The following is a 23,482-nucleotide window of genomic DNA, read 5'->3' as shown; positions in this document are numbered from 1 at the left end:
CTAGATAGAAGAGAAAAAAAAAAGGATAGAGAGGAAAGGAAAGAGATCCCTGGATAAAGTCAGAGGTTGGAAAGGGGTTGACATTATCATTGGACAACTTCTGGCTGATCAGGGGCACCAGATTCCTTGGGGCCAGTTTGATCTTCACTGTCATTATATTTAACTTCTTCTTCTTTCTTCTTTGTGCATGGCTACTTAACACACTGTGATCACCAATCAATCAATAACCCACGCTACCTCTTGGGGCCCTAGCATTTATATACTTCCTAAAAAGTCTCCAGAATTCCAAACATCACACAATTGCAGAAACTATCTGCAGCTGGCAATATCATGTCTCTGCTAGGGCACCAGGCAAATCATAGTCAGCTGCTTCGGGCAGTGTAAAGCAGTCTTATGTCCTCACACCTGGGATTGGAATGAAAGCGCATTCTTATTTCTGTGCTTTCGTAAAGAAAGCAAAATCCCCACTCCATGTCTGTTGTTCTCCACCCTCTGATCACCTCTAGCATTGCTGAGTAATGGCTTCCAGTGTCAGTGACGAAGTGAAAAGTACGGAGCATGGAGTCAGGTTCTCTTACTGTATGACTTTAGGAAAGGCATCTCTGTTCCCTAAACACTGCATCTCTAAAGTCCAAAGTTACAGAACCAAAACGAACCTATGACTGGGGCCTTTCTCTCTCTCTCCCCAGCTGTAAAGTCATACTTGCCCAAATAATTTTGAAAGAGTAAAATCAATCCATTGAAGTCGAGAAATATGCCATTTCAATGGACATAATAAACTATCAGTTCCCTGGCTGGAGTAAGTTATCAGTTTAACTTTAGATTAAGTTTGCACAGATGCTGAGCATTTCTGTTAGGAGCCTCCTGCTGCTTCCAGCCCCAGCCCCGTTGAGATTCAATACACAGGACCCTTCTTGTTTACATTCTGAAGTTCTTTATTTATGTCAACGAAAGGAATTTCATTATCCTATAAAGTCACGGACACTTCCACTTCAAAGTATTACAATCAGTTCAGTTTTCCAATAATCATAGCGTAAAAGCCTTGCCACCTTCTTGCCATGGTTCACAAAACAGAAAAAAGAAGGCAGAGTTCACAATTATTCTGAGCATCCATGTATTTACATTCCTGGACCTGATACAATTTAATTCAATTCACACTTACTAGCTAGTGTCTGTGTGAAGATGCCCATGCCTTAATCCCTAGATCCTGGAACAGAGATACATGGCCAAAGGGTGTTAAGGCTGCAGGTGGAATACGGTTGCTAATTAGAAACCTTAAATCACATGAGATCTTAGGCCAGGCAGAAGACGGGTGTCAGAAGAGACCTAAGGACCCGCACTTGTTGCCTGAGAAGATGGAAGTAATGGGACAAAACAAACAAATAAACCAAAACCAAACAAACAAAAAGTCCCACAGGAGCAGATTCTAGAACCAGAGAACTGCAGGATATAAGTCATCCCTTATACAGGGCCCCAGAAAAGATCATAGCCTTGCAATACAAGCTTTGATCTCAGCACAGAAAGCCCTAGAACCCTACAGAATTGAGATGAAACAGTCTGTTGTCTTGAGACATGGTGTCTAAGGAGTTTTGTTCGGGCAGCCAGAAGACACTAATCTGAGGCCAGAGATGGCTTCAGCTGTGGAAGAGGCATGGGTACAAAGGAGGGAAACCTTCCTACATTAATTCCTTGCATTGCCAGTGGTAATACCTTTTTATTTTTAATGAAGGGAGAGGAAGAAGCTAGAACCAATATTTTAGCAAGCACTCCAGATAATAAAAGTTTGAAAAACACTAGCTTACATTTATTAGAAATTATTTTAAATTGTGGATAACAACATGATGCTTCTTTCTGGACTCATCTTCTAAGCAGTAGCTCTCCACCTTCCTAATGCTGCAACCCTTTAATTCTGTTCCTCGTGTTGTGGTGACTCCCTAACCATAAAATTATTTTTGTTGCTACTTCATAACTGTAATTTTGCTACTGTCATGAATCTTAATGCAAATATCTGATATGTGATACATTTTATATGTGATATATCTGTGGTCACAGCCCAGAGGCTGAGAACTGAGCACACCAAGAAGAACACTAGGCAATGATGCCTTACCAAGGCTCAAATATTCCTACAGTGCTAACAGGAAAACCCTGCAGGAACGCTATCAGTCTGGGCCTGCAGAGGATTCCCCTCCTTTGAATGTTCCAATGATTTTAAGCTTATAATCAGCAAATCTGTTACCTCTGAAAACTCATTACAATTCATTGACTAATACTAATGGAGTCATGGAAAACAAAACAATTTCACCCACATAATACATTTTCTTTAATTTTATACAAAGAGTAATGTTCCACATATCACAACATACATTAAAAAGATGTTTGAGTAATTATCAGTATGAAATGGAAATAAGTTTATTGATTGGTTAACAATGACCACAGTATTACCCCTATGAGTCTGGTTGATGATGTCAGCCATAACAATGTTTGGAGGGGAATACGGGCATTTGAAACTACATTTTACCTAGTGTTTCTTTCTCCACCAACTCCTGTGTATAGTAAAAGATGCACTCAAAAAGACTGTATGTTAGGGCATACCTCTGTCAATGACCCAGCACTGCAAACCACTCCCATCTGTTTACAAGTTTAAAATAACCAAGGAGCAAGGAAAACATTCAGTGGAAGAAAAATGTTAACATAGACCGCTATTCATAGGAAGAGCATCCACAAAGACAGTAACAGGAATAAGAAAATTAATGCAATCAAGACAGATACACAATATTTGAGATAATTTGCTCTCCTTAAGTCAATGCACCTCACTCAGTCAGCGACTCCAACACTGTGAGAGGAGTAGATACACAAGCCAGAGTCCTGGTTCTCAGTTCTCATCCAGGAGTCATTGGCCAGTCAGCCTGGGAAGGGAAATCACTGGGTATACACTGACATGACAAGGGATGTGTCACAACAATAGAAAAGTCAAATCATTGTGGTACGTGGTTTTTGTTTTTGTTTTTTTTTCTTTTTTTTTCCCATTAAAGTGCACAATTTAAGAATACTTCACCAGAGGGTGCACTTTGGAAAGATATGGTCAGAGTATACAGTATAGACGAGACAGGCACCTCCATGGTAATTTGTCTTAATAACTAAAAGCTCGTTAGGAAAACAGAGAAGAGAAGCAGCACCTCAAGCCTCGACATTGGAACTAAACGCTTGTACACGACGGTCTAGCCAGGTAAGGGTTACTAAGAGCCGCAAAGGAGGAGCTGTTGACTTAACATGGTAGTTCTAGTGGAGACAGGGCTTGTGTGGTTCGCAGTCCCATTGCCTGGAGGGAAGGAAGACCCTGATCCTTCATGTCTCCTATACTTTAGAAAGCAGACCGGACTCCGGGGCACTCGCCTTAATTAGGTTCTGAATTTCCTTGAACTTCGGGTGGTCTTTGTCAGCCACCAGCTGTAGGAGGACAGCCTCACTAGTGGTCACGATGATCCCAGTGCGAGCGAGACGCTAGAAAAAAAGAGAAACACAGACAAGAGGTGAGCTAGAAAATGGAGATTATGGAGAAACAGCGGAAGTGAGCCAGGACAACAATTAGGACCTTCACCTCCAGCTGTGGGGCCTCAGCCATAGACATAAATTCAGGGATAGAGGAAAGTTTCAAAACCAGCCGTATCATGAGTATTTCTTGGTATTATTAATGGGCTAGAAACAAGTAAAGGGAAACAGGAAGTGGTGATCTGTAGGTGGCAGGTTACCAGGCTAGTCCCCGTAAAACATGAGCAAAGAGAATCCAGTGGTAGACCCCACCTGTGTCAATCAATTTTCACCTACTTGACACTCAAGCTGGGACAATCTTCTGGGAAGAGGAAAACTTAAGAAAGTGCCTCCATGTGATTGGCCTCTAGGCAAGTCTGCTGGCAATTTCTAGATTAATGATTGATATTGGAGAGCCAGCCCACCTTTGGGCGGTGCAACCACCATGATACGGCGATCCCAGGTTATGTACAAAACAAGGTGAGCAAGCCAGTAAGCAGAATCCCTCAGTAGCCTCTCAGTCCCTGCCTCTGGCTTTCTGCCTTGAGATCTTGACCTGAATTCACTCAGTGATTGATCAGCTGTGACATGAGAGCTCAGATGAAATAAGCCCTCTCCTCCCCAAGTCACTTTGGGTCCTGGTGTTTATCACAGCAACAGATACCAAACTAGGGTACTAGTCCTCTGCGGGTGCACACTTCTCGGAGCTATACCGCTTTGCCTCTCATTTCACTCTCTCAAATGGGGGGTCCTTTGGGCTTCAAGTTTTGATAAACTTGTGTTTTTATTTATATCACAAAAAAAGTAAAAGAGGCACCATGTTAGAATTTACCGTGTGCAGTACAATCAAAACAGGAGATCATGAGATGTTAATACTTTTGCCTGGTGTAACTGCCATTGAGTACCTATTTATTTTTAAAAAAATCTGTAATATGGGTATAATTATAGTTATCCAGACTCTTTTATTACTAGTTTGCTATCCAATTATATAAAATAGATGCTCAATTGCATTAAGAAAATAGGTTCTTAAAGTCGCGTTTTCTGACTCCAAAAGAGCACCCGAGAACTTCTCATGATTAGAGCTCTGGTCTAGGAATGATTGGCAGAAGCCAAGGTCTCAAGTGAGGGCTGGGAATCTGCCCCAGGGTAAAATCGGAACTACCACATCTTCTGCCACTATACACATTTTTAGAATGACTAAACAAGGGTTATAAGATGGAAAACTGTAAAGCTTCCTAACGGGGCTGCTCCTAACAGAGAGATGTTGCCAGCTGTTCCAGCAGCCACACAGGAACTACAACAGATATCTCCAGGAGGTGGGGATGGGAGGTGTGTGTGTCTGTGTGTGTGTGTGTGTGTGAGGGGGTGTAGCTAAGAGAAAAGTAGAGAGGAGAAAGTTCAAGAGGGGTGGGCAGGGAGAGACTCCAGCAGTGGGGACTTCTCCTGCTGCATGGATCAGAGTCTTGTCCATCTACCCTAATAATCTCTGGTGATGGAAGCTGGGTCACATTGGGGTGTACAGGGCCACTTATCTCAAGACTGAGGGTATAAAAATAACTGAGCAAAGAACCTATGTGAGAAGGAAGATGTGGTACAGAAAATGCAAAGCTTTTAGAACAGGTTTCTAGGTGTTTGCATAGAGCCTGCCCTCCCCAACTGAGAGGAAGCTGGACAGACAACAGCAACAGCTTCTAGAGCTCTGTGCACTTCCTGATCACAGTCATCAGCCCTTACACCTGCAGTCGGTCCAACTTCGCCAATGAAAGAGGAAGGTTGGCTCCCTGATATTCAACCTAAGACGGTAAGTCAGCAATGAAGTACCTAACCCACTTCATATTCGAACAGCACTGAAGGCTGCCCATCAATAGAAGGACATCAAGTTCAAGATAAGATTTACTCAACCTATTCTGTAACTCTTCTGAGAGCAGACAAAGTCAGGCAATCTATGATACAGTTTTGGACAATTATTACCTCAAGGTGACACAGTCTAGTAGATGGCAAGTACATATCGGGACACATCCAGTCAACAAGTCCATGCTTGCTAGCTAACTATACTTCTCACTAGTGAAATAAATGTAGCAGACAATATGGATACGGATTATTTGAAGTAGTTCCACTCTGAGGGAATAGGGAATAAAGAAGAAAGGGAGCTGGCCAAATTGCTGTTAACGTTCAGTTCATATATTTTAAAAAGTATTTCACAAAAACTTTAGGGACAAAATGAATCATCTCTATAGCAAGATACAACAAAGATAGGCAGCCTACAACCTGGCAGGCACTGCACACCATCACCTGACCTCAGCTGCAGACACTGCACACCATCACCTCACCTACAGGCACTGCTGCACACCACTATCTGACATGCTGTGGTCACTTCCCCACTTCCAACCTTGATGCTTTCACCTACATAAACACTTCTGTGTCCAGGCAAAAGATGGGGCTCTCTGTCCCTTCCTAGAATGTCTCTGGGCCCACAGAATCAACTAAGCAGGGCTCAGAGAGACTAAAGTGGGAACCATGGAGCCTGTGTGGATCAGAGCTAGGGTCTCTGCATATGCATACAGTTGTGCAGTTGGGTGTTTTGTGGGACTCCTAACAATGGGAGTGGGGGGTACCTCTGACTCTGTTGCCTGCTCTTAGGACCCCTTCCCCCTACTGGACTGCATCATCCACCAGATGAGAGTTTGTGCCTAGTCCTTTTGTAACTTGTTATTATTCTGTGTTCAGCTGATTTATTGGGAGACCTGCTCTTTTCTGAGGGGAACCGGAGGAACAGTGGATCTGGGGAAGAGGGGAGGTGGGAGGTGGAACTGAGAGGAGTGGAGGGAGAGAAAACTCTGGCCAAGAGGTAATCTGTGAGAAAAGAACAGGAAAAAACAAATCCATATGAATGTGGGAGAAAAGTCCTGGAAATACCTTCACAGCCAACAAGATTTCTTCTCTTTGCGTGGCTGTCCACCATTTGGTTCCTTTCAAATACTACAAAACCTGAGTATTACCATGGCAATAAAGTTTCCACACAAAAATACATGAAGACAGCTCCTCATTGGGGCTGACCTGACGGCTGTAAAACCTTGGTTAATGAGCAAGGTTTGTGAAGTGGATTCCGAAGATCTCATGACTTAAGAACAGCTCACAGATCCTTGCGGAGATGAGGAGTGGCGCCATTTATTAGACGCCCCCTCCCACCACCAAAAAAAAAAAAATTCCAATGGGCATGAGGACATTTTAAAAGAATAAACTCCTACCTATTGGACAATCATTTTATGGTCCTTACCCCAAGGCTCCAGAGTCTTTGAGGAAAAGGGGACAGAAAGACGGTAAGAGTGGGAAGTGGTAGAGAGTTTCCAGCAAGCAGGATTTTCTAGACATACCAGGGAAAATGGCTTCGTGAACTCAGAGCAATTTCAACACCACACAAGACCCCTGTAAGCTCCAGACAGACAAAATGCCAGCACAGGGAGTGGACGGTGGACAGGTAATTCCATATCTAGCTGAGGAGCATTGGTATTTAATAGCTACTGGGACAAAGGTGAGTCAGTTTCTTTTTTATGAGACTTGATAAGCTAACCAACTACACGGCAGGGCTTGGGTCCAAACCCCAGACCAGACAGGCAACACAAATTGGACTTATGGGGAAGGGACTTAAAAAAAAAAGTAATCTTAAACTTAGATGATAAGGGTGTTGTATGGGGAGGAGTTGGAGGAGGGCTGAACATGCCTAAAATGCATTGCATGAAATTCTCAGGGATTAAGAGAACTATTGCAATAAATAAACAAAGAGCAAGCTTCTACCTACAGTCTCCAAAGAGGTCCTAATCTTTCAGAAAAAACCAAGAAGGGAAGCCCACCATGTCTTGAACCAGTTGTTGCTATTGGGAGAAAGGTGGCCGGTTCCCCATGGCCTTGCATCTTCTGTCCTTTCCTTTTGCCATCTGCAGGGCACTTCAGGCTACAGGGCTGACGCAGTCTCAATGAAGAACAATGCACAAGCCAGTCTGTACCCAGAGCACTGGATGATCTCACAACAGCAAACCCTCCACCATTTCTTTACAAAGGTTTTACATTTCTATTCTATTTATCATCAGTGCCTGTGTGCTCAGGTGGGGGCTGAGCCAAGCTGAGGATTAAAGGGCCAGTCTCTCGCTTGGTGCTGTTAAATATTCAAGCCTCCTAATTTCTCAGAAAGCTCCATGGAGAAGTTACTTTTAAGTAGAGAGAGCGCCTACCTCAAGAGCAAACATCCTGTCCATCATGCTTCTCGAGGAGGTGGCGTCCGCCACGATGTGAACCTCGATGCCTCGGCCGACCAGCTCCAGGGCAGTTTGCTGGATACACACGTGCGTCTCGTGGGAGAGGAAAGCATCACGTGTAAGAACAAGGTCATCTGTCGATGCAAAGCTTAACAGCATCGTCCTGACTCTCAAGGGTGTCAGCATCTCCACGGGCGGAGAACTGGCTTTTATCAGTGTGTCTTACAGGGTCACATTGAACCCACTCTCAGAATACAGTTAAGCGTCTAATGACGGTCGCCTACACCCTCCGAGTGGCCTCGAGAAAGCTCACTGTCACCACTCAGGTAAAGCTGCACTTGGGTTTACGTCTGCATCCATATCAGGTATGCAGCTCAAAAGAGAAGGCTTCAGCACTGAGAAAGCACTGGAGCAATTGAGCCATACCGAAGTAAAGACAGGCCAGTCAAGGGAGGCAATTTACAAGGCGAGCCGAAAACCCAAAGCATTTAACAAACACATTAGGTCAGAACAGGCAGGACTGGAAATCGAATAATCCTTTGCATATTTAGCTTAGGCTCTAGTTAGCCAGATAGTTTGAAGCATAAATCAGCCTTCTCTAGCTATGGCTTATTCATTTGAAGATCAGGGATTATACAGTGTCCATTACCAACAACAGTACTGCACAGACCCCATCGCTGCAGGCACTGACTTGTGGCACTGCCTCAGCAGAGGGAACAAAGCAAAAACACCCTCTAGGAACTAATTATGATGAATGAAAAGCGTATGCAAGAGCCAGTGAATCTGTGTGACAGAGTTCCACAACCGAGCTTCCTCTCGGCTTCCACAACTGAAGTAAAAATTACTAAAGACTTAAATCTTTCTGTTACAAAAACCTATTACGATAAACAACCTCATTACCAAAATATAACCATATTAAATTAGTGGTATTTTATTGCACTAAGTGAATAATTTGTTCAGAGTGTTTTTTAATTTCAGTATTAGAAGTCAGAAAGAAGCTGAGTACGGTGGCAAGGCACTGCCATTTCTGCACTCAGGAGGCAGATGCAGCAGGATTGCTCTCAATTCCATGTCAGTCCATGCTACATTGTAAGTCCCACACTGCCCAGCAAAGTCACATCTCAAAAACTATATAAAATAAAATGTAATAAATCAACTGAATTTGGCACGGGGGGAATCCATGCCAATTTCATCCTTCTTCGTAAGGGCATGTGGACACACCTACTTGAGGGACAGTGAACTCTACAACCGGAGGGCTGCAAGAGGTGAGGTGCAGCACAAAATGTGCCCCCAATCAAGTCCAGACACACAGAAATAAAAGTAATGCCTTTAGGGAAAATGTCTTCCAAAGCAGGCAGCAGGTGGTTCTCGGAACAGCCGAAGATGACTGGCCGAGGTTCACAGGCAGCCCCACTCACTCACAAGCTGTCTGACTTTGGGCCGGGTATGATACCTCTATGCCTTAGTTTCTCCTCTGTGGTACTAGGGGTCACGGCGTCCATAAGTCACAAGGTTGTTGTGAGGGTTGAAGGTGTTCGCAGCCACAGGGCATTTAAACCAGTGCCCTGAGGGGGAGAACACCTAACAAGTGTCGGCCATTTTCCCTCAGTACCACTCAGCAGCATCCTACAAACAAGACCGTGTTCTGAGGATGCCGAGTTTTCCCACAAATGGCGCGGTCCGAACCCAAAAGGGAACTTACTTCTACTCCAAACAACACGACACTCCGGACGCCAGGAATCTCAGCTAACGCAGCTTCGACTTCAGGTAACACCATAGAAAACTTGGTCTTTGGAAGAACCAGTTTCACACCTGTTAGGTCGATTTCTTGAACGGTGCTGCCAAGTCCTTTGGGGTATTGTTCCGTTATGATAACTGGAATCCCTAATATCCGAGCTCCTTGCAACTGAAAAGCATCAGACAAAAGTATAAGAAAACCTGTTAGGTAGAGATAACTGTGCTGCATACAGATATGAGCGCACTCCGTGCTTCAGACAATCGGAACAAGCAAAGGCAGGAGCCTACCAGTCTCTGTCCCACACTAATGATGTCCCCAAAGTACTTGATGGCTGGACGGAACCTTTCCTGCATGTCACAGCAGAAAAACACAGTGCTCGGAGGTGTGAGATTTCCCAGGGTCGTAAGCTGAAAATAAAGAAGACAAAAATGATCTGGTGTTTGTATTACAATGACATTTATTTCCAGTGGATATCACTGCACACAGAAAAATGTTCCTACTGTTTGCCGCAGTCAGTAAGCTTAAACAATTAATACAACTACAAGAGATGAAGTGAATTACCACCTCCCCGCCCCTGCCCCCGTGATGGTTTGCATGTTAGCCAAGGGAGTGGCACCATTAGAAGGTGCGGCCTTGTTGGAGTAGGTGTGTCACTGTGGGTGTGGGCTTTAAGACCCTCATCCAAGCTGCCTGGAAGTCAGTCTTCTGCTAGTAGCCTTCAGATGAAGATGCAGAACTCTCAGTTCCTCCTGCACCATGCCTGCCTAGACACTGCCATGTTCCTACCTTGATGACAGTGGATTGAACCTTGAAACCTGTAAGCCAACCCCAATTAAATGTTGTTCTTATAAGAATTGTCTTGGTCATGGAGTCTGTTCACAGGATAAAACCCAAACTGAGACCCCCCCCCAAAAAAAGGGTATTACTCACAAAGACACGCTCCAAACTGCATTTGGTAGAAAAGGGGGGAACATAATGCAAAGACCAACAATACAAAAACAAATTTTAATACTTTCAGAGAGAAAGCATTTTAGTGAATTAAAAATATGTATATATGTTTCAAAGATCTCTTTCATCTAAGGAGAAACGGTTACCATAAAGTGTTAATTTTTACAACACACTTGAATAGCATTTCAGCAGAAAAATATAAAGAAAAAGAAAATATCAAAAAGAAGTAGGCATCTGAATAATTTGAATATTTTTATGCTCTTTTTTGGTGTATTTAAAAGTATTTGTTTAATGTCATTGTGAATGTGTTACCTTCAAATCAGAAAAATATTTGCATTAAAAATGTAAATATGATGATGGTATTACAGGAAGAAATTAAATTTTAAAGGAACTCATGTAAGGAAAGTAATAATTAAAAAAAAATAATCTGTGGCAGAGACTGTGAGGCACAGAAGTAAAGACGGACAGAAGTCAGGCAGATTCACAGCCAATACAAAATCACTGCTATCGAGATAAAAATCTGAAGACGTCACTGGCAAGGGTGACTTCAGGAGGTCCGTAAATGAAGCAAGTGAACAGGGAAAGGGAAAGGTGATGGGAAAGGAACACACAAGAGGGAATCCTTAAACATTATCAGGAAAACTAATGAATTAGTAGGAAAACTGAGTGTTAAATTTCCAAGCTTCCCACCTGCAACCTAGCAACAGCTTGCTAGCAGCCTGCCAGGTGTGAGGCTGCTTGGCTACTCAAACACACACACACTCAAACACACACACACACACACACACACACACACACACTCAAAACATCTCTCTCTCTCTCTCTCTCTCTCTCCTTCTCTCCCTCTCTCCCTCTCCAGTCTTCTTTCCCTTTTTCTCTGCCTCTATCCTTTCCTGGACCCCCCTCCTTTACACTAGGCCTATGGCATGGCATGATTGTTCAGGGGAACACCTCAGCCTGGGCCCACCAAGGGGCTCCCCCTGGTGCAACTACACTGCATTATACCACAAAACATAACAGCTTTTGCAAAACATAACATGTAGCATGTGCCAACAGTCTGGGCCCAGTGAGGACCTACTCACGGTAAAATTCCCACTGGCTACAGGAATTTAACTTCACTGGATACTTAGCCACCCAAAGTGCTTCACTTCCCACTTGCAAATTAAAGAAAGCTCTGCATAGAACAGAGGGGAGGGAGCTAATGCCCTTCCTCTTCCTAGTCACCCACTAACCCCCCTCTGGTTGTCTTCCTGTCTTGCACCCCCTAAAACCACCCACAGATATCAATTATTTAAAATATCCTGGAGATGTCTGTGTCCCAATTACATGGTAGTAGCCTCTGCAGCAGCTTACTCTGCAGCAGCTCAGCCCTAGACTCGGCCTTACCAACTCTGCAGGCAGCAGACTCTAGGGGAGACAGTTCCTACCTGGATTAAAGGAGCCACTGAAAGAAATCTTTTATCCCCACGGCTGCAGCTAATCCTAACTGCTCTATGACAGCTTTTGTCTGTGTTGGGTTGGGGCCTCTACTACTTTCAGCCCCCACTGCAGCAGAAGCTAGAGCATGCACACACGCTCCTTCCTCATGGGCAATCCAGAGCATACTGCACTAGAAGGTGAGAGCCACCTACCTACCAGTTAACACTATAGAGAGAGTCTAACTTCACCAACAAAGCAAGATTCAAATAAGTGCTCAAGCTCCCTGACTGTCTCCTCACTCTGTTTTTAAATGATACCCTTTTTTTTTTTTTATTTTACAGTTATTTATTTAGTGTATGTGTGTCTGTGTGTGTGCAAGCTCCAGGATTCATATATACTAGGAGGTCAGAGGACAAGTCCTGGGAGTCTGGTCTCTCGTTCCATGACATGACCTCTGGGATTAGATGTCAGGTCAGCAGGCTTGGCCACAGTGCCTTAATCAGAGGAGCCAAAGTACCTGCCCAACGCCTGCCGTGTAGGCATTTTCAAAGCAGTGAATGTAATCTGCACACAGAAGCCAGGAAGACCAGTTTTTGTGTATTCAGGATATTGTTCCTTAAAGCAATCACTGCTTTATGGCTTATGCATTTTAAAATCCCAGGAACCATTAAGTCTTAGCTACCTATGCTTAAGAATCTATGTTTTTCTTTCATAAATTTAAACAGTATCACAGTGCTACTGTGATTAGAGTAAATGATATAAACAATTTACTTACAAGTGGACTATTTGAAATTAGTCATATAACTCAGCCAGATTGGCCATTCCACTCGTCAGCAAGTTTTCACAGGAAACCTGGCAAGTGTTATTAATGAGCTAGTAGACAAGTCCTGAAATGCTCAGTTCACACAAGCTCACAGCTCACACATGCTCACAGCTCACACATGCTCACAGCTCACACATGCTCACAGCTCACACATGCTCACAGCCCACACGTGCTCACAGCCCCAACTCTCACATGCTAACTCAGTCTACATGGTCTAACACTAACTACATGGTCCCACACCAGACTGACAGTCTGCATCTTAAACTCACAGCAAGTTCAGTTGGAGAGTTTCCAACAACTAGAAACCTAGTGCCAGAGGTAGACAAATTAGCAGCGGCAGGAACTGACAGGGGAGCTGGAACAAGAAGATCCAAAATACAAGAAAGCAAGCCAGACTCAGACCCACAGGCATCTGATGAGGTAGGAACACAATATTCTAAATTAGAAAAGTCTCATTCTAATATTCATAAAGAATATGTAGAAGACGCAAGAATATAGCAAATAGTATATACTACTTTACAGGAACCACAAGATAAAAATGGTCAAAGTCAAATGTAAAGGAGTAAATAGGTCCTTACCTAGTCAGAAATCTGGCTCTATGTTCTGAAGGCAGAAGAGAGAAACAGCTCTCAAACCACCCTCACCCCACAGAAACCCCTTCCAGTAAATAAAGATGTTAACGTGCAGAGTGACTCCTCGTCTTGTAGAGATGGAATTCCTGACTGTGTGAGTCCCAGACACTTCCTCATACCCTTGAGATCGGCTGTATCTGGCAAAGTCTGCCTGAGGTAGTGTGAAGGCAAGGACTACCTGACACAAAGGAAGGCTGACAAACAAACCAGCGACAGGGTCCTCGGTCACTACTCACGGAGAAACACTGCATGTACTTAACACGAGAAAGTCCTGCACAGACCCTCAGTCCCACAACCTCTGTCTACCCATAAGGAACACACCCCACACGTGAAAGCTTAGGACATCCCGCCAAAACATCTGGCTGGGGCTTCTCAATACTGTCAAGGTCAAAACCACAGACAGTGCCACAGCAAGGAGGAACCAAGGTAGCCACTGCAAATGGTTTTAACTGTATCCTGGACTGGATCATGGATAAGGTCATCTGAAATACCAAACAGAGAAAAGACAGGAAGGAAAAACATAGTAAGAACCAGTGTGCCGAGGCTGAAGAGATGGCTCTGTGGTTAAATTCATGCATTGCTCTTCCAGAGGACTCAAGTTTAGTTCCCAGCATGCAGTGGGCAGCCCACAATCACCTCTAACTCCTGATCCAGGTGATCTGATGCCCTTTTCTGAACTTCTCTCTCTCTCTCTTTCTCTCTCTCTCTCTCTCTCTCTCTCTCTCACTTACTTACACACACACACACACACACACACTGGGAAAAAAGAAAAGAAAAGTAATAGAAACAATGAGAAAAAGTCCAGTGTGCAGCTAAGTTAATAGTAGGGCACCATGCTGGGTGGTTGGTTGTGATAGATAAACCATAACTAAGTACAATATTAACAACAGAGAAGCTAGTGGGACAGAGGACTAGAAAATCTGTATTATCTATGCAACTCTTATAAAACGCAAGTCTTACTTAAAATAAGAATAATGGCTTCCCTGGGGTCTGGTAGCTGGAGATACTTTGTGTCTGTAGAGATGACCTTCAGACCTAACAAGCTAGAAAAGGAAGCTTAAAGCAAAACGGGAAAAACCAAAACCAAAAAATTCTAACCATGTTATCTGCCTGACCCTGTCTACCACATAGATTCCAACAAGATGCCATTATATTTCATTCAAATGTAATGACTCACAAATTTTGGTTAAAACTAAAATGTAGGTACCCAGAAGTATTGCCAATTGACCGAAATATACAAGTTACAACTGCAGTATTACCAATATGGTCATGACAAAAGCAAATTTGACTAAATAATTTGTTTCCAAAGCAAAAAAAAATTATCATTTTAATCATTTTGTTTTATCAGATGATCAGTGCAGACACAAGAAACATGTTACATACATAAATACATAAACACATATATATGCATATGCATGAATATACACATTTAAATATAAAGGATTATTATAATCAGTGACTTCCCGAAACAAGAGTTTAAGAGACAGAATTTAAGTACAAAACTCTTTGTTCACTTCCTTTAGACCTGCCACAGTGTGGCACTGACCTGAGATTTCATATGGAATAGAATCCCTAAAGGCTTTTTCACAGAGAAGTTTTGATATTCCTATTACTCTGGCCATGTGCCCTGATCACTTAACAAAATGCCCACTGGGTGGTCACTCAGAAAAACAAAAAGAGGCTAGCCTAGGTTAATGGTTCCTACCACTTCCTGGAACAGAAGGAGGATATGGCATCACACATCTCAACAGTGTCCCATTCCCCCTTACAAAGTCAAACTTCAAATTCCTGACCCCAGGGCCTTATAGAAAGACCTGTGAAGCTGGAGTCACTGCAGACAACCTGATTTAAGATCAAGACTACCACTAAGTAAGGTCCGTACGTCACGGAAGATGACTGGTATCCCTATGGAAAAGGAGATGCTTAGACAGAGAGATGGACAGACAGACATACAAGGATGTTGGGAATTGGTTCTAATGCTTTAATTCAGCTCCACAAATCAGGAATCTGTGTGTCCAAATGCTAAAGGTCCCTGTCCCCAGTTGGTTTTTGACTGATCAATAAAGAGCCAACAGCCAATGGCTGGGCAAGATGAAAGATGCGGGACTTCTAGCTTCCCGGGATGGGGAGAGGGTAAGAACGAAGGAGGAAAAGGTCTACTATGAGACAGGGATAGGAAGGACCAGCGGGGAGTAAAGGCCTACATGTTGGTTCAAGAAGGAAAGCGGCACCCAGAAGGGCTGCCAAGAAGTGTCTTAAACAGCAAAGGTAGGGGCCCTCCCAGAAGGAGCCGGGGCAGCAAAGATAAAATATAAATTTAGGAGGTGTTAAGTCAGGAATGCTGGAGAGGAGTGTTTGCTGGCTGCAGGGAGTTTTAGAAGTGCTCAACCACTGAGCTTGTCAAGGCATATCAAAATTAAGCTGGCACACATACGTGCATGCCTGCGTGCGTGCGTGTGTCTTTCATTCTTGAATCCAGAAGGGCTCTGGTGGGTGGCTGGAAGCGCGACCTACAGGAGCATGGAGCGGATTAACTAATTCACCGATACACAAGAATGCCTTGACCATGAAATCCGAGATTGGCGTGATGGTATCTATAAACCGCAAACTCCCACAAACGTGAGGTACAGAGAATCCTGAAAAGATCCTTCCTCACAGCCCTCAGAAGGAACTGTCCCTGCCCACTCCCTTCGGTCTAGCCTCTGGCAATATGAGAATGTCTGTGTTGTTTCAGCAGCTCAGTCAGCAGTGCTAGTGCTAGCCCCTGGGCCATAGTGAGGAGCCTGTATGTGTTTAGGAATGGCGAACGTTTTAAGATGGCTGACTTTTTTTCTTTTAAAACAGGTAGCCCATTATAATCACAAGAGAAGCACGAGCTACTTGAGTGAGACTCAGAAGGGGATCTAGGTACCTTTAGGTCTCAAACCCTGGCACCCGCACCGGCTCTGGCAGCCAGCTTCTCCCAGCATCCCTCAGTCCCAAGGCATACCCTGCCTTCTGCTCTCCAAACTTTGTTGCCCCAGGTCTAGGCTGCTCTTCCTCCAGAACCACTTCCCTATATAATCCAGCCATTTTGTTTACCAGACCCTTTTTTTTAACCCTTTCCCCTCTTTGAGCTTGCAATTGGTTCCTCCCTTCCTCCTCCCCGCCCCTTTACCCTCTCCCTCCTCCCCACCGGGCAGATCTGGGTTACTTTCACTCTGGACTCTCCCAGATGTCTCTACCTCTAGCTACTCTCCCTTTTATCTACAATAAAATTTCTCCTCCACCATATCTAGGAGTATTCATGTTCTTTCTTTTCATTTCTTATTTTCATCCAGTATTTTAAGTCCTAAGTGTTTCCAACCCAATTACATAGCTTCGGTAAGGCCCTGACCTAGTAGCGACTCATTTAAAACAGACTGATGTCCCACATGCACAACCTGCTAGGATTCTAGACACAGCCTCGGCTTGTGGGTATTAGAACCTGAGTCCAAATCTCAGTTTCACTGTGTTCAGTGACATAAATTTAGGCAAATCACTGACATCTTCCGATATAATTTCCTTATCTTTAAAACAGTAAGATAAACAGTATTTTTCTTCAGCTGTGGTGATAATCCAGCAAAACAAACATTTGAGTCAGCACAGGCTGGTTAGCTCTCTAGCGAGGATAAAGGCAATTTACCATTAAGATCTCTCTAGAAACATCACCGTGCTAATTTCGTCTGCAGAATTAAGAAACTCATCCAAAAAGCGCTCTTCCAGACACCACCAAAAGGCTCATCATCGTATGACTTATTTTTGGCAAAACAGATTCTGAGTCCTTTCCTTTAGATGGCAAGAGAATATTTCACGTTTGCTATCACAACATGGGCATCGATGTCGCTGGTATAACACTTCCCCTGCGACCCAGAGTCCGGACTCCCAGACTCCCCAAGGAAGGACCAGCTGTGCCTATGCACTGAGAGCTGAGACCCGAAGGATCTCTTCAGACGCCTCAGGCTGGGAGGAAGGTGAAACTGAACTGAGCCAAGAGCACAGTGACATTTACATCTACATTAAGATTCCCCATGGCCAACTAAACCTAAGGGGAAGTATTCAAATGCAGGTCACAGCTCCCACTCCAAGACAGTTTATTTATAAGTAGCAGCTAATTTACACGAAAGGAACAAACAGACACATGGTTTGGGGAATTACTCTGCAATATTCAAAGTTTTGAAGTGGCCCATATACCTCTATAACTACAGTATCCCATAACGTCCTCTGCCTATCAAATCAACAGTCTGAAGACAGCACCTCGAACTCCTCAGTACCCCCTAAAGCCCTCTGCACCCCAGATACACCGTGCCAGTGTCTCTACTCAGTCTGGGCCTGAGCTTATCCACGTATTTTTCCTGGGGCATCCCTATAAGCAATTCGATGGTTTGTGTATGTTTGGCCCAGGGAGTGACACTATTAGGTGTGTCACTGTGGCTGTGGGCTTTAAGACCTTTATCCTAGCTACCTAGAAGCCAGTATTCTGCTGGCAGCCTTCAGATGAAGCTATAGAACTCTGGTCTCCTCCTGCACCATGTCTGCCTGGATGTTGCCATACTCCCACCTTGATGATCATGGACTGAACCTCTGAACCTGTAAGCCAGCCCCAATTAAATGCTGTCCTTATAAGAGTTGCCTTGGTCATGGTGTCTGTTCACAGCAGTAAAAGCCCAACTAAGGTAGTTCTGCAACTCCAATCTCTACCTTCCAACCAGCAAAGCATATTCCACAAGCAAAACATATTCCTTTCTCTCTTCTTTGTGTAGCTGCCTTTTCTCCTTTCTGATTGTGAACTTAACTGTCTCTTCTAGTAAAATGTTTGCGCGTCAGCCTCATAAAATCTTACTAGAACATGGACATCGGGTCCAAATCCTCTCCCACTTAACCATCCCTGGAACAGGTCAAAAATAACCTGCCTAGGGAAGCTCAAACCTCCTGCCCTCGAAACGTTGCCAAGGCCTTCTGGCTTGTCTGGCCTGCATCCATTTCTGCCTGCCTTCTGCTTGGGCTCTACCTGCTCTGGACAAAGTATGTGACAGTGGCTTGCCTTGACATGAGTCTCCTGCACTATGTGTCTCTGGCATGTGGACGTGGAAAACACCATTAGAAAAAGTACATAAGAGTCCTAAGATGACCTAAACTTCCACTCCAGGACCCCTTCATTCACATTCTGCCACCTAGGCCTCTCAATCTGTCAGACTCCAGGTGCCCAAAGCCATGAATGAAACATGAGCTCCATCTTTAGCTACCTGAGCCGTCAGCAGACATTTAGTCACTCTGACAGAGGATATATATATATATATATATATGGATTCCCTAAAAAGTTCCCATACATGAGTACTGACAAAGGATATCTTCAAGATCCGTTCTCGAAGAATTGCTGCCAACCACAGGGGGTGGGGTGGAGGGGGGAGGGGGGAGGGCAATGTGGCACAACCCTCCCTCCTCCCACTATACCACAAGGTCACTACCTAAAGCAGTTACAGCAAACAGGAAGGCAAATTAAGAGTTCATTCTAGAGCAAGAGTGTGTGAGCCAGGACCTCGGAGGCTCCAGGGCCTGCATTTTGAGAGATGCGGTGATATGATACAAGCAAGGGGCTGCATAGAGAATGCTCAGCCTCTGCTCCTGGGTCAGAGGGAAAGGGGCCTCTCACCTCCATCCCTCCCACCACCCCAGAAGCCATCGTGAGTCTTCCTAAGTGACAGGTGTCCCTTGTCAAAACAGCAGGGAGCAGCTCAACAGAAATAAACAAACAGAAGTTTAAGTCTGGCTTGCTTTCCAGACTACTCAATGTTCTTCTCATCGAACATGGAAAGAAAGCAGTCACATTACGTGACAGGAGATGCTCAGACATTCAGAGGACTTGATCATGCTTTGTCAGCTCTGCCATTAGAGCCATAGAATCCGGGGCAATCTCCTAACCTTCCTACCTCTAGGCTGGGCTCCTCAGAGAAATGAATGCCATTGCCATCTCCACCAATAACTGGATCCAGGTCTGCATCTACTGTGCAATGCACTCACAGGTACCACTTCTATGTGGAATGAACTCTCCGGGACATAAATCACCCATGTTAGTAGAGTTATACAGACAGGTTCCAGAAAATAGGGTAACAATGAAAATAAGTTACCTTTTCTGAAAATAGATCCCCACACATATATACCTGTGTGTACATCATTACATATACTATGTAATATATTCCTTCATATTATTTACAGCCCTGCTGGGAGAGGCACATGATTTTAAGTATTACAATTACTAAAGTGAGAATATGAACGTATTTGTAAGTTCTTCAAAATATAGACATATATAACTGGTAAGCTTAAGGATTCTGGGGTTATTTAGTGAGAAAAATTATCTCTTAGTGGATAGAAAGAGTAATGCTATCATTGTAATGATTATTTTAATGAGGGAAAAATAATAATTAGTAAAATGAGAATATGAAATTATTTGCTAGTACTTCAAAATACAGACATATGTAACCAATAAGCTTAAGGATTCTTGGGTTATTTAATGAGAAAAAAATAGCTATCTGTTGGGAATTAGAAAAGAGTACTTCTATTATATAGTGATTGTTTTAAACATGATTTCAAAAAAAATCGATTATACATAAAGTATTTCAAAAGACAGAGTCACCTGAATTATATACTGCTTTTTTAGCATGTATGTTTCACACACACACACACACACACGTTGATTTTTCAGAATCTTTTAAGAGTTGAATCACATCTTGACATTGTCAAAATATAAAACTCCTACCCTAGCACACAGAAAATCAAATACCAACTTAGAAATCTAAAGCCTAGTCACAGGTAGGAGCCCCTCTCCCTCCCAAGGGTAACAGGAAATGGTTGAAAGAAGTCTGTATCTTCAACGCAGCTCCAGACTTGATTCGGTATTTTGAGTCTGGTCTCCTAATGGATTTGTCAAAGGTGAATCTAACATATTGGCTTTTTGGCAGCCGTAATCTAAATGGACCTTTGGAAGCTGCAGAGAGACATCATCTAGAACTCTTAAAGAGATAAAAAATGGAGAATCTTAAACAGGAAAGAATGCAGCTCTCCATCTGGACTGCAGGGCAGATCACTCCACCCCCTGCAGCCTCTCTGGCAGATAGCCCATGAACTCTGTCCTCTGAACATATGAACTTTAATCAAGTTAAAGCACTCCCTTTGGAGCCATAGATGCGGGGGGTGGGGGGGGGTCGGGGGGGGGGTGGGGCAGCACAATCCAGTCTGTCTTTAACTACAGATGATAAAAAAACATATCTAGGGGATAAGCGTCTCAAAATGGCACTTGGATATGAAAATTCCCTCTACCACATTTCAGTTTGTCTTCCAGAGAAAAGGCTTAGCAGGTCTGCACGTAGGGAGAAACAAACAAACTATAGATGTTGTAGTGCCTAAGTTAACACCTATCTTCTTTCCTCCCAAAACCAAGCATTCGCCAGAGAATCCTCAGATTTTAAGGGGAGGCAATTGCCTCGTATCACACCACGGCTTTTTAGCAATGTAATAATTAAAAAACTCCAATCCTTAGGTACAACTTCCTCAGCCTAGGATTCACGGGGCTTTCAACACCGACTATTTAAGTGGCTGCTGCAGCTCTCTTCCTAGGTAGGCACCCCGACTGTCACCAAAACGAAAGGAGAAGGGAGCCACGGGGAAGTTTGCATTTCTGCAACTGGTTAGTTACCACAACTCCTGGAACAAGCCCTAAGGCTAACACTGCCCACGATCTGCATCACCCGTGGGAAAATAAGAGCAGGGGTGACCGCGGGGCCACGCAGGCGGCTGCGGCACAAAGGCGCGGGGCACCGGGGACCACACACGTGGGGGCGTGGGCGGCCCGCGCGGGGGCTGGGGTGGGCTGGGGTGGGTGACCCGGCTCGGCGGGGGGCGGGACCCACCTGGATCTGCAGCGGTACCAGGCGCAGCTTGCAGCGCTCGCTCACCGCGAAGCCCTTGGGCAGGTCCACGTACTGACCCCACTCCTCGGCGAAGAGCTGCACCACGAATTTGCGGTGCATGTCGAGCTGATCGCCGTACAGGCTCAGGAACTTCTGGATGAGCACGTCGTAGCCCGCGCCGTGGGGCACCGACGCGGGCCGCGCGAACACCGAGAAGCAGAAGAGCACCGGCACGCCGCCCGACGGCGCCCCCGCGCCCACACCGCCGCCCGCCAGCGCGGCCACCGAGGGCTCCGCCGCCGCCATGTTCCCCGCGCGTGCGCGCCGCCTCCGCGCGCCAGGCCGAGGGGCGGGGCCCTGGATGCCGGAGACCCGCCCGCACTGTCCCCGGGCTGGGCGCCTGCCAACGGCGACACGGTCACCTGTGGCTCGTAGCGCGCGGGGACCGCAGCTGGCCCGGCCTGGTGGAGACGGGACAGCAGTCGCAGGCCTCCGCGGAGGACCAGACCAAGCTGCAAATCACCTTCTTCCGACCCGCGATCGAGACCTGGTCCTTCTTGATCTCGCGCTAGTTTTCTGAGAAGGCTTGCACTGGGAATTGAAGAGCAAAATCGAAACTTACTGAAACTTAAGGTTCTCCCCCTCCCCACACCCCTCGTTAAAGTAAGTACAGAGCATCACCTTCGCAATGAAACGACTATAAGATGTAGCAATTCACAAGAATTAGAGCAAGATCTTTGACGTCAGATCCCAGAGATGACGGGCTCATGGATATAAGCATGAAATTAGATATTCTTTTTTTTTAAGATTTATTTATTTTTATTATATGTAAGTACACTGTAGCTGTCTTCAGACACACCAGAAGAGGGTGTCAGATCTCATTACAGATGGTTGTAAGCCACCATGTGGTTGCTGGGATTTGAACTTCGGACCTTCGGAAGAGCAGTCCGGTGCTCTTACCCACTGAGCCATCTCACCAGCCCGAAATTAGATATTCTTATACAATAATGTTTTTGGTTTTGTTAGACAAGTTTTTTTCAGCTACAACTGCTATTTGGAACTGATGGTTCAGTTTGTTCAGGAAACTTTAAGTACATTTATTTTAAAAATTGCATAAAATGCATTTATAAAATATATAATTTTTTAAGGGAAAGCAATTTTTATATCTATGTGTTGACTCTGGCTTTTGGCAGCCTACCATAGCCATCCTGTTTCTGTATCAATAGCGTATCAAATAACATAAATAACACAGTGTCTGCTTGGTACATTCTCATTCCGTCAGGTGTAGTTGTGGCAAGCAGTTCCTCACTATAGTAGAAAAAGAACACGAATGTCCATTTCACCGATGAACCCTTCTCAACAATCTATCGTTAGAGTAGAAATTGGATCCGTTTAAATAGATGATATTGGAAGGAGCCAGTGGATAGGGACTCCCAAGTGGACATCAAGTGACACATAGCATACAATTATCCTAACTGATAAAAATCACTATTACGGATAAATGCTCACACTGATCTTAAATAGGGTTCTCAGGAACACAGCTAATTAGAAGCTAAGCACTTTCAGAATTCAAATTCTGAGCCACTCAAGAAATTTGATTATACAGTGTTGATTAATATGTTAATATGCTTCAGAAAGGAATCCCTCAGTGGATTAACAGGTTGAATGATTGATTCTTGCTTTTCCTGTTAATCAGCAACACTGACACTGATTACTCTTTTCTTTGGAGCCATAATCTCCACTCCATTTCTTAGGTACCACACTCTTAGGTTTCAGTACTTTTTGATTGTGCCCTTTATTGCACCAAACTCTAACCCAGTAGTTCTCAATCTTCCTAGTGCTTCGACCCTTTAAAGCAGATACTCATGTTGTGGCTGACCCCAACCACAATTTTTTTTAAAAAAAAATTATTTCATTACAGCCTTATAGCTGTAATTTTGCTACTGTTGTGAATCATAATGTAAATATCTGATAGGCAACCCTGAAGGGGTCATGACCCACAGGTTGAGAACTACTGCTCTAACTGTATACCTGCACAAAGGCTCACATGTATTCTTAAGACCCCTTCCTTTATCATCCATACACCTTGACTTCAAACTGTATCATGCATGTCCCCAGTCTTGATCGCCAACTCAATGGGAAAGTATTTTTAAATATCATGCGTTGGGAACTGAGTGGATAGCTCACATTGAACATGACAGGCAGAACTCTTGATT

The 23,482-nt window shown here is 44.3% G+C and overlaps 1 protein-coding gene across 1 annotated transcript; it reads right to left on the bottom strand.

Moving 5' to 3' along the window:
• Positions 1-911: 911 nt before the first annotated feature.
• On the bottom strand, positions 912-21,594 carry Isoc1 (isochorismatase domain containing 1). Its single transcript, XM_021150992.2, has 5 exons — positions 21,267-21,594; positions 9,807-9,926; positions 9,484-9,687; positions 7,758-7,874; positions 912-3,501 (listed from the first exon to the last, which is right to left on the bottom strand). Exons 1-5 carry the CDS (start codon positions 21,570-21,572, stop codon positions 3,355-3,357), a joined length of 894 nt encoding a protein of 297 aa, XP_021006651.1. The 5' UTR covers positions 21,573-21,594; the 3' UTR covers positions 912-3,354.
• Between the last annotated feature and the right edge of the window lie 1,888 nt (positions 21,595-23,482).

This window comes from Mus caroli, unplaced genomic scaffold, assembly GCF_978045245.1.
Source record: "Mus caroli unplaced genomic scaffold, Mus_caroli_1 scaffold_19, whole genome shotgun sequence".
Lineage (NCBI taxonomy): Eukaryota > Metazoa > Chordata > Mammalia > Rodentia > Muridae > Mus > Mus caroli.
The sequence above is the reverse complement of the archived record's forward strand: the minus strand, read 5'-3'. Positions and strand labels throughout refer to the sequence as shown.

What these genes read in the sequence shown, in the direction of transcription:
- Isoc1 (XM_021150992.2), bottom strand. Translation starts at nt 21,572, where the DNA reads ATGGCGGCGGCGGAGCCCTCGGTGGCCGCGCTGGCGGGCGGCGGTGTG. An exon ending in TCGTGTTGTTTGGAGTAGAA is followed by an intron (nt 7,875 to 9,483) that starts GTAAGTTCCCTT and finishes CTCTCCCACGAG; the next exon opens with ACGCACGTGTGTATCCAGCA. An exon ending in ACAGGATGTTTGCTCTTGAG is followed by an intron (nt 3,502 to 7,757) that starts GTAGGCGCTCTC and finishes CTTTTTTTCTAG; the next exon opens with CGTCTCGCTCGCACTGGGAT.